Consider the following 12,244-nt stretch of genomic DNA (forward strand, 5'->3'; position numbering starts at 1 on the left):
AGACACAAGCCCTTTCCACTTAAAGGAGAATTCAAGATAATGCCTGCTTGATTAAGTTGATAAAATTATCCATTAACTCTATTTTACTATTAAAAAAAGAATAAGAAAGCAATAGCATGTGCCTGTGTATCTAAAAATGAGTAAGACCGGCTGAACACAAAATTATTTCATAGGCAAAGAACTACACAGGAACAACAGTTACATTTCATGGTCACATTACACTCATCTCCTCAGATATGTTTCAAGCCCTGTTGCAATGAGAGACTACGCTCACGAGACTCAGAAGGATTCCCTAACTCCAACCCCACAAGCCACCACTGTACTTTTCCACACAGGACTTTTCCAGAGGCCAAATTTCTACTGAAAGCAGTTTAAGCTCTCTCTAGCATTAACATAGCCAAATAGATTAGCCATACAAAGAAAATCTACTGTGACAGAAAGTGAGGACAAAAGCACATTACCAGCCAACTTCACTCTGACACTAGCTGAAGGATCTGCTAAAGAATAGCAGCACTGCCTGCAAGAATCCCACCCCCAGACAATCCAGAAAGCAATTTCTGAAATGTAATTCACAATACCTGTTCCTGTTTGTTTATACCTTGCTTACTGGATCTGGCTGCACTGCTGTCACATGACTAAAATTCCCAGCATCCTAACAATTATGATTTACAGTCGTCTTTATTTTGAAGGTGAATTTATAAAGTATTGGTTCAGATCAAGAGGTAATTTTAAAGAATGTGATTAGGGCTATCCCTCCAGAACAAAGAAATTAAGTTTTTTTTGCCTAGGTACATGTATTATCTAACTGTATATTAAATCACTGGGAGGATTTGTGGGATTGCATTAACACTACTTACACATTAGCTCATACAGATTTTGTATTATCACAAATGCAGTCATGATAATAGTGTTCATAATCATTAAAAAGACAGCTGTACATATCCTGTTTGACAGCTATTCTTGTGTCCTGCTGAGAAGAAAGAAATGTGTGCTCATCAGACTACTCTTCTGAACTAGTTATGGCACCTTCACCATAAAGTCAGAACCATGAAAAAAATTACCTTTATATAGTTTCAGTAAAACTTACCTTTTAATTGATTTGTTGAAAAAAGCAAACATTAAAAGCCTTCTATTTTCTTTTTATTATGATACCACAGACACTGAAATTTAAAAAGCACATCTTTGCTCTTAAAAATCTCAAGAGAAAGCATCACGGAAGAAGAGACAGAACAAAAAAAGACTCAAATCTTTGTACAGTACAAATAGGTTGGGAGGCCTTTATGGCAGATTGAAGCTACAGAGAGCAAAAACATCAGGAACACATACAAACACCACATTTCTTTAGAAGCTAAGGAATGTGCAAGCTTTGACAAAGCATATTCTATTAAGGATGTTTATAATCTACTTCCATGGAGACAGTTCAGTAGCTTTACAACATAGCAACAAAGAGCGTGAACTATATTTTCCATCTGTTTTGTGCAGACTGTTTTTTTACAATGGAAGTCAGTACCAAGCAAACTGTTCCATGGGATTTTAAACAGCAACACAAAAGGGTAAAGGAACCTTTTCCTATGCAGTACAAGAGAAGATGGAGGATATGAATGGCTACTAACAATATATACAAAAATATGTGATGAAGACCTCTTGTTTTAAGCAGGACATGTTACACATGATGTAGCAGTCACCTAGTTTAAGCTAATAATACTGTGTTTATTAATTGTAAAATATCATACAGGTATAAAAAACCTTACAGAACCAGATAGATTATCACCTCCAGCTGAACATGTGCAGTAAGAGCAGCAAAGCAGCCCCCTTTCCACATTTTAAGAGAGCTATAATCAAAAATGGAAAGATACAGTCAGTATAAAACATGAAATCAGCTTTAGGTCAACCATGAGGAGAACAAAAAGGACAGCACTGTAAGTACTTCTTCAAGAGGAAAACAAAAATATCAGCATTGGAAGTACTCCTTCCATCTCCAAAGTTCATTTTACCATAAAATCTCTTCTGAAGCTATCCATCTTAAAACAGATAAAACAAATTTTAAAAAGTATATATTAAACTCATATATTATTAGCACATTTTCTGCCATTCTACTGCTGTTAGGCTGGAGTTCACCCTATGTTATATGGCATAGCTGTTCTCTACATGCATAGACCACAATAAAAAGTGCAGAAAACCATATTTCTTTTCCCAGAAAGCAAAAGAGCTGCAGTGCACACCAGCTTTTCCAAGCAAAAGCACAGTGCTTAAGTTTAATAGGTGTGATCTATACAGACAACATTTTAAAAGAAAGGCACTTGAAACACTCCACAATACATTAGTACTATAGAAAAACAAACGTGTATGGAATATACAGCCCTTGTGGCCACATTAGACTCCCCTCAGATCTAAAGGGAAGTCATTGAACATTTATGCCCCGTGTTAGGAAAAATGCTGCTATGAAAAATATTCCCAAAGTCCCCCATATGAGCCTTCAATCCCACTGAATACATCAAACCCAAAACTTAAGCTGTTTTATGAAGACCACCACATGGATCCAAGACCACGCTTAAGCAGCAGCAGCGTCTTCCACCATTCCAATAAATGCCATTACAACAGAACTATCAAAACCCCCAGATCCTACACATCCACTTCCCAGAACACAGTGTAATTCCCCTTGTTTACCAGGTATCTACAGAGCTTCCATGAAGACACTGTTACACAAATCCTTCACTTTGTGATCAATTGTCAAAAGAACTAATCCCAAGACAACACAAACACTTGTAGTGGAATATTTTTTTATGTACATAACACTTTCCAAAGGTTTCCCTTGGTAGTAAAATTTCCAAGTTAATTAAATACCAAAATCTACAGACTCAAGCAGGATATTAGGGCATCATATCCAAAATCGACAGGCTACAAGCTACTAGTGCCTTTTTCCTAATGGAGAAAATCTCACCAAAAAAAAAAAAAAGCAAACAAAAAGCCCCAAAAACCAAAAAAACAAAACCCCAAACCAAACCAACAAACAAAAAAACACCACACCAAAAAAAACCCCAACAAAAAAAAAACCACCAACAAAACCAAACAAAAAACCCCAAAGTGGTCTACTCCAAACCGTGCTCACTTTTCTCAAAACATAATGAAGAAAGAATGCACAAGTATGAAGTATTCTGAAAATGAAAAGTATTGAAATCCGATAAAAATGACTGCATACAACACAGGTTATAGCCAAAGCTATAGGGTTAGAAAAGATGAAGAGTCTGACAACAGTAACCAATGTCACTGAATGCCCTGTGTTAACAGGAAACACCTCCCAAAATCAAACTTGGAAAAAAAGAATTAGCTCTGTTGTGTTCAGGAAAAAAAGAAAACTATTTTCCCTTAAAATTCTCAAATACAAGAATAGTCTTCAGGGAAATGCAGCAAAGTATAGTCAGTGTGGTTATTATTTATTAACTAACATTTAGTTTGCCAGTATATTTATCCTGCCATTAGGCACATCTTTAAGGAGCTCACAATGGAATTCATAGACTGGACAAGACAGCCAAGAACTCAACTTTAGAGCAGTAATTTGGTAGCTCTTCTGACTGAGCTTTAACACACTAGCTTCCCTATAGAACTCTTGCTAGCTAGTCATAAAAATTAGATTTATTTTTTCCTGCTTTTTTTTTTTTAGTTTTACATCAAACCAGTATAAAAGCACAAGGTTTTACAACATCCATAGGCCTTAATCTATTCTTCTAAAACTCAATGCCAGTTCAGCCAAATAGAAGGATTTGTATATCATATAAATCACAGGCAGTAAGGTAGACTAAGAAACAGTGCAAATTAACTGCAGATGACTAGCAACAATCTTCTCCCCCATTCCCTACGGCTGCATTAGCCACATACTGAAGTGCTGCCCTTAAATATAAAATCAGATAGGAATGCTCTAAGTGCAAGAAACAGCATTCAGCAAAAGTCAGCTGATTGGTCACACTCTATGTCAACACCTTAGAAGCTTCTAATAGCATTGTTGCTGAAGCATCTGGATTAATGCTCAATTTCTAGCACAGCAAGGCTTGTCATTCACTGGAAAAGACACACCAGCCAGCTATAAAGTGTTCACCTTTGGTTAGAAATAGCCAATAATCAGCTTCATCTAGAAAGCAACAAATAGAGCTAGGGCATCCATTCTCTTACCTGGATAGTGAGGTATCCCTGAGGGGGTATCACCTGAAGGGTAGGATGCGTCTGACTACTGTACTCTTTGGCAAACTCCTTTGGGAGGTGGCCGCCATAAACACTGAAGTACCATCTTCTGGCCAAACTGAACAGAAGTCAGCTCTATAAAGAAATGATGCCAAGAGTCCTACGAAATAGGCTCCATGAGCTTGAGATAATAATGAGATCCTACACAGAAGTATGCTTTGACCAGTAACTGATACTGTAAAGTACTATGAGAAGTATTTATCTCTGTGTTAGTCTGAAAATCCAGAAAAGCACCCTGGCAGACAGACTACCTTCTAACTATGTCTCTTGGTAGAAGAATCCTTTAAGGGATAAAGAAAGTGAACAGAATAGTCCTCAACACCTACTCTTCATCAGTGGTACTAAATGGGACCTTATGGAATGGAGCACATTAAGTTCCAAAGATCTTTCTGTACTTCAACCGGACTTTGATATACCTCCCAATAATATTGCTACAGATTTCACCTAAGACAAGGCACAGTGGGAGAGACAGGATGCTGCAAGTGTGTATGTGCTCTTTACTAATGTGTCCTAAAATTACAAACTTTCACTCTGAACGAGTTGGTTTGGTTTGTTTTTTTTTCAATAGGAAGCTTATGTATGAAGTCATTGAGAAGGCAGCACCTGAATCTTTCACAGAACACATCTTCATACATCTTTCTGTGAAGACTTTGATCCATTCAATAAGAGGTCCTGTACAACATTTCAAGTTTCTCCTTTGACATCAAAGATGCTTATAGCCAAGTTATCTCATGATAGAAACTATAGCCTGGAAGTTTCCCACCAAGTCAGAGCTGCCCACATCTACCTGTGTTATCTGTTATAATAGCCATACTTGTCCTTCCACAGTGTGCTCTCAGATTTACCCTAAAACTCTGCAATAATTTCAACAGGAAGGGTGTTGAGCTTTCCCATGTTAGTAAGTTGTATTTGGCAAGAAGCTCCTGGTATCCTGCCACCTGGAACTGCAGTGAGGTGGAAGAGTAGGCTTTGTGCCTGAAAAGGCCCAAACCCTGGAGACCCTTGCCTCTCCTTCGACATTTACAGACTTGTTTTTCCTGCACAGCTCTGTTTTCCAGGGATCCTGGAAAGATCAAAGCTGTGCATATAAAACCCACAATTGCCTCTACAATGCCAGGTCCTGAACAAAAAGATACTTGTCAGGAATATAGCTATAATCCTAGGAAAAACAAGCTGTATTTCAGATTGGAGGTACTAAACATTTTGCTTCCAGCTCTTGGTACAGTTCTTCTGCAAGAGTTACGCATCTGTTTGCACAGAGTACTTAGTTCTAGACATGCTAGTTGCCGGACAAATGAGTTCTCCACTGCCCACTTAGAGCCTGAGTTTGCCAACACACTTACATGATACAATATTAAGCTGACCAGCTGGAAGGCAAGCTTGAAAGTCTTAAAAAGCCTCAGAAGTATTTTACTGCCGCCTTTTTTCTTTCTCTCTCTTTTTTTTTTTTTTTTCAATCCCACTGTCCATGGACAAGCAGTTAAGAAATATTAGGAGCTGCTAGCCAACATGAACTTGAGAAGCATGCATACTCTGTAACACATTTTCCCCCATGTAGGCAGTATTGTAACCACAACTTTTCCACTATGCAACAATTAGGCAATAACCTGAGCATTAACAGAAGCTTACTTGTGGCAGAAAGAAGCCCTACAGGTTCGTTTATCCTGTCCTTGACAAGTCAATTTGTCTTGAACTAAACCCCAATACTGAAATTAGACTGCAACAGAATCTGCTCAATCTTATTCAAAGTAATCTCAAATCTCTCCTCTGGCCATATGGTCTTCAAACACATTAATTGCCATGCAGGTTTTTCAGACAGCTTCTTCCTTCAAAGATTAAATCTGTACTATCTAAGAAAGTTTATTAATTCTGAAACATTAGCAAACATCTGCACTCTAGTAGGACAAAATACACATTGTAGATTGCCAAGATTGTCTGCGTTTGGGAATTTGTGGCAGGTCAACTGCATTGATGGGAAATGGCATGAGTTGACCTTGTGCCAAACACATTTTCCATCAGAACCCACTAAAGTAGGCATGGACAGTAGCTCAGCTGGCCTGCAACTCCCACATAGCCTAACACAGCCCACAGAAAAGGCTTCGTTACTGACTATTGCCTGTTTCCAAAGAAGATAGAAACAATTCTACTACAGTCTTCACAGAAGTCTCTGTATTGCAGAAACTATTGCAGTACTAGTATTATTTTTAATATGTAGAGATTTGGTGCAGTTGCCAGGACTGATGACAGGAGGCAGTGCTTGTGTGGGTCATTCAGGTATTTTCTAAAAACTGCTCTAGTAAATCATGTACCACACCAGGAACCATGAATTCTATTTAACACTAACCCAAAGAAAGAGTGCACATCACCTCATGTGTGACTACTCCTGTTGAAATGCTTTACCTTAATGTTACCTTAATGATTTAAAAGCGTATCAGTTGCACTGTTGCTAACAATATACTAGTAACCTGCTACGAGTATTTTCTCCTTTCCCTGTAGTAGCTGCACACCAGCATTCTGTAAAAACCTGGCACCACATATGCTATTGAGAGTAAAAAGTAAGATACACATTTTAAATCAAATGTAGTATAAGAAATGAAGAAAAATTAAATGACTTCAACAAAGCAATATTTCTAGTTGTATTTCTGCTATGCCAGATCAGTGTTTAGTCTATAAAGACACAGGATGACAGCTCCTACCTTAACAGAAATAGCAAGAACCAGAATGTTACGAGAACAAAGCAGGTGTACACTTACAAAGATTTATAAGCTCTGTACAAACACCACAATGTTGAATAAAGTCCAAAAGAAGAGGCACTGAAGAATTCTCACATTTCAATGTACAACACAAAGGGCACAACTCTGCTAATGTCTGTAAACACTCTTCAAAGCATCAAAAGCTGAAAGATTTCTCCTGCCCAGCCCAGGTTAAAGCAATTTTTCTGGAGGCTTGCCATACTCTGTGGGAGGCAAGTAGGGGTGCAGCAACAAGCTGGATTTAAAAGATCCTCAACTGGAAGTACAAATACAGAGAATGATGTTTAAAACTGCTAGACCCCTGGAGAGAAGCAGGAAACTCTCTTTATGACCCCCAGAGTATTTGTTTTTCCAACAGTTTCCCAGCTCAGCTTGAGATTCTCAAGGGCAGCAACAAAAAAAAATTTCACTTTGCTCAAATTAGTTTTGACTGGTCCCCAGGTTCCCAAGGTGATAATTTAACACCTCATTAACAAGTGCATTATTGGAGGAAATTCAAATGAACCGATTTTAATGATAATTGAATGTTTTCAGCATCAGCCTGCAGAAGGAGTATTTCCCCCTTGGAGTACAACAGCAGTCACTGCTTCCATTTGTGGATCTACTGCTGGCAATGAATGGCAAAGTACAGACTTCATTTATAAATATACCATAAGCTACTTAAAATTCAGTTACAGGTGCTGAAACATGGGCTATTCCTTTATTACTCCTTATGTTTGTACATGCATATAGTTGTGGTTTGTCTTTGGAAAGAAAAAGGTAATGTTACAAAATGTCCAACTTCAAGAAACTTACTGATTAGGCAGATGATTGAACTGCTGAGGTCCTATCTTCACGTGAAGGCCTGATTAACCACATGGAAGTTAAATTACTAATTGCAGTCTTTTCTCCTCTAGAATTTAAGCAGCTTATTTGAGCTTTGTTTGGTTTAGTCCCCCCCCCCCAGCATGCTTCTCCCTGGGCGTATTGACAGTATAACAATGGTCCTGAATTCTGAACAGCTCAGTTATGCTCAATTCTCTGCCAAGACAGCTGTACATTCTTATTACTTCTGGTTATAATTGGCTTAACTACCTTCTCTGATTTAACTCACTCAATATTGTTGCACATAGCAATGGCAAGAGTAGAATTTTTTTTTTAATGTTTTCACTCATGAGGTGGAGTCAATTACTGGCTCTTCACAACTGAAGTGATGAGACAAATACCAATCAGATTGTGTGCTGCTAACTGAGTGACCAGCCTCCAAAGAGCAGTTTCCAACAGTTTAGCAGCTGGGATGGCCAATGCAACTGCTGCCTCCACTGAACTGTGTTGGATAATAATCCTTCATTTCTATACAGTGCTCAAGACAACATTCACTCAAAATTTAAGAGCCATCTTGGGCAAGGTCTATCCACGACTCATCCTATGCATGCTATGTATGGTGCTGTGATTAAGTGTGGGATATTCGCCTCCTAAAACTCACATGGAAGTCAGTAAACTCATTACAAATGTCAACAGGTATAATTACTATTACTGAGTTAAGGTCTGTGAAAAGAAGTAGTTCACCTCTTTTACAAGCCATTAGTATTGCCAGCTTTAGTTCAAACTTAAAGGACACCTGGCTTTAAGGCTGATCTTCAGTTTTAATACACAGGAGAGCAAACTCAGTTTCAGCTCTGAAGGTGCTTAACCAGTGCCTAGACTGGTTTCACTTTGCATGTTTTGATTTGCCTGAATCTCACTTGGGTTACTTATGTTTTTCTTCCACGTGCCCCCAGCAATGTTATCAGGGCAACAAACAGGCTGGGTCTTGAAGAGCTACAGTGATAACAGAACTCCAGTTGTACAGGATGTATCACTGGCTCTTATGTAAATAACAGAAAGAAGCCAGCTGGATTCCCAGTCCTAGTAAGACTGTAGTGGCAAAAAATCCAGCTTTCAACTCAAACCAAACCATTGATGCTGAAAAATTCATCACGACAGGCCAAGTACTTAACATCATAAATCAAAACAATGTCTCATTTACCATGACAAGACCCAAGCTGTCTCATTTTCCCTACAGTCAAGTTAAATAACAGCAAGAATCAAGTGGCTCTATGCTACAGCTTTCCAAAACTCCATTCCAAGAATCAATTTGTCATCTTTGTGTATGTGTAGTATGACCCTGAAAAGTCTGCTTATTGTGTCTTTTTATTATCATTGTTTAAAAAGCTCCTTTATCTACAAAACTATATGAAATTCATTCATTTTGTGGCTGAACAGAGCAAGAGCAACATTCACCAAACTGCTGACAAACATCTGCAACACTTTCTCATTAAAGTTTTCAACCATAGTGACTCTGAATTGGAAAACAGTTCCAAAAGGTTTTTGCAGAAAGAAGCCTTCTCCATCTCTCCTGCTCACCTTGCTCTACTATATATCAAAGCCAAATGTGATGATATACAAGATACGTACATTGTCACCTGAGTTCTCTGAAGTGAAGCTATATGCTCAACATGTTCAACACTCTTGAGGATGACTGTTCCTCTGAAGAAATTCTCAAAGGGATCACAGATCAAGTATGTTTTGTTAAAGACCCCATGGTGGTCTTCTAGCCAATTACAGTGCAAGACAAGTAATGCAAAGTAAAATAGGACAGAGTATTGATCTGATAATGTAAAGGAGCTGCAATACTGGAACACCACTACCAAGAGCCTCCCAGGTGGCTCTGCCATCGCTTTAGCTGTTGGCATGGTTTTTGCAGCCTGGATGAAGGAACAAGTTTTATATATATATATATATATAAAATTAATTAAGATATAATTCTACCACTGTAACTGTCTTCAGGGTGATTGAAGTTTGCTAGTCACGTACATGCATACACATTACAAAGAATTAACAGATTAATTTGAATAGAAATCAAGACACAAGAAAACTACTGTCCCAACTCAGGCAGCACATCTCCACATAAGCACATCTTACATTCTCTGTCGAGAAGCTTTTTATAGCATCTGTATTTTGTCAGTGCTGCCTCCTACTAATATCCTATTTAGTCACTGGCAACTTGCTAGAAAAATCTGAAAGGAGACATTCACTTTTTTTAGTTATGTAAAGTTTTAGTAATTACACCACCTTATATTGTAAGTTTAGAGTCTTCAGATGCTTCTTTAGATTTAGAAATAACCTAAAAATGATTAACATATTCTTTCAAAATGATATACAGAACCCCCTTCATCTTCAAAAACTACTCTGTTCCTACTACTTATTCCTCAGCTACAGACTGTCTCAATCTGACATGACAATTTCCACAATAATTTGATGTCATGGAGGACAGCATGTTTTACAAATAGCATGTGGTAAACAGAAGCAGTCAGACAAAGAAGCCGCAAAGGCTCTTTTCAAGAAAGCATTCTTAAAGCCATTAAAAGATTTAGCTGTGGTCCAAAACATGAGGTTGGGAGCTAGCCATCTACTGTTCTGATTCCAGCTCCACTCCTGTGCTCTTGTAAAACCACTGCACTATCTCAGCTTCCTTCATCCATTCGTTCAGCTCGACTAACTTAAATGCAATGAAATTTTTGTAGTACACAGTCAATTCAGAGGTGCTTACCAGTCACCCAGTTTAACACTATTTCTCCACTTGTCTTTCACAGTTAACAACTATTACCAGCACCCATCTACTCCTTATTTATTCACCGTCAAACCAACTGCAGGCAGTGGTCCTCCAGAGCCCACTTGTAATTCCACAGAATCTAAACAGAAGTTTTTCAGCCAAAGCCCTTAAACAAAGAAAAACTTTTGTCATGCTATCACTAATCAGCTGCTCAGTTCATCCAACTTAACTTTTGCCAACTTCATCCACAGAAAATGTCTACAAAGTAATATTATCTCTAAAGCCTTAAGGCAATTAAAAAAAATGCATGACTGGGAAACAGCACTCTGCAGAAAATAAACAGAAAAGCACTTTCATGCAGAAATCATCCTGTGAGGTGCTTATCTTAACTCAAAGTTGACTTAGATGCTTAAAGAAGCCAGTAACACTTTCACGAGACCTGTAGCTGAGAAATCCTTTGAGATTTGACAGGGTTCTGGCTATCCAGATGTTAAATCCATCACTTACGAAAAGTGCTACAGCTCATATAGAAAGTGGACATACAGAGACTTCTTGGAAATGAAATACCTATCAAACACCAAAACCACTCATTTTCTCAGAGTGCCTAGGAATTCTGGTACTTCTTGGTACCAAATTAGCAGGATGTAGCTTGACATGCATTTTAAGCAACATGAGAACAAAAAAGATCTTTTGAGCTTATCTTCTGCCAAATTCGTTCCTCATCTGGTTTGCCTTTCAGCTCGGATCTCACTGGCATAATGGCAGGAGAACAGTCTGGAATGGAAGTTACTTCCATTCTCCTGGCTTGAACAAATACCTCAATGTATGTAGCCTCAGAAAGAGACAAAAATGCCTGAGTTTAAATACTGCAAACAGAAATCAGTGACACATTCCTTGCTTTCCATTTCATTAAGCAAAACTGATACTGGAAGAAACCCAAAACAAGCAACACCTAAGCAGACCACAGATTGTTGGCAAATCATCAGCTATAAAAAGCTCAAACAATTACTTTTAAGACTACAGCAAGACAACTTTTTGTGTAGTTTGAAGCTTGCTTAATATCTGTACTCAAGAGCAGGGAGTCACCTTGGTACAGGTCTCTCACATGGACCACTCAGAAGCACTCAAAGCTAGCACAAATGCAGGCTGCTGCCCAGCTGTACTTGCCTCACTGAGGATGTGTCTACTGGGCAATCATGAACATCAACTGCTGGCACTTAACTCTGGTCTCAGATAATATAAGCAAACCAAATGAAGCCTATTATAACAGAAAAATTCTCAAGTCATTTCCCCAGTGAGCTTTTCCACTGTAAGTTATCAAAAAGGTTGGTTGGTCATATGATGCATGTTCAAAAGCCAATTCATTTCTTCAGCATACACCACCACCACCTTGTGGCCACATGCCTCAAGCTCCAAGGATTCAATATATACTGCAGTCGCAATTCTAAATGCCTCCAACAGATCCTCAGCAAACTACACCAGCATCCAGTCTGAGCTGCTCACAACTTTTTAATTACCTGTGAAGAGGGGAAAGTATCCTACATGCAAACCATTTCAGTTTCAAGGCAGCTTAAAGAGCTATTTACTTCATGCTGTAACAGAAGGAAGCCACAACCCCATAATCAAATGAGACAAGAATTTGTCATTATGACTTTGAATGCCCAGAGAGTAGTACAAATTT

General features: G+C 38.4%; 1 protein-coding gene across 4 annotated transcripts in view; it reads right to left on the minus strand.

The window, feature by feature from the left end:
• SPTLC2 (serine palmitoyltransferase long chain base subunit 2) overlaps positions 1-12,244 on the minus strand; it is an 80,446-nt gene that overhangs the window by 35,738 nt on the left and 32,464 nt on the right. The window contains exon 10 of one of the 4 annotated variants that reach the window (XM_069017977.1): positions 1,161-1,832. The exons of the other annotated variants lie outside the window; for them this stretch is intronic. Within the exon in view, the coding sequence (XP_068874078.1) occupies positions 1,768-1,832 (65 nt within the window). The 3' untranslated portion in view covers positions 1,161-1,767. Of the gene's footprint in view, positions 1-1,160; positions 1,833-12,244 lie in introns of those variants that run through there. 4 annotated transcript variants of the gene reach the window in all.

This window comes from Aphelocoma coerulescens, chromosome 5, assembly GCF_041296385.1.
Source record: "Aphelocoma coerulescens isolate FSJ_1873_10779 chromosome 5, UR_Acoe_1.0, whole genome shotgun sequence".
Lineage (NCBI taxonomy): Eukaryota > Metazoa > Chordata > Aves > Passeriformes > Corvidae > Aphelocoma > Aphelocoma coerulescens.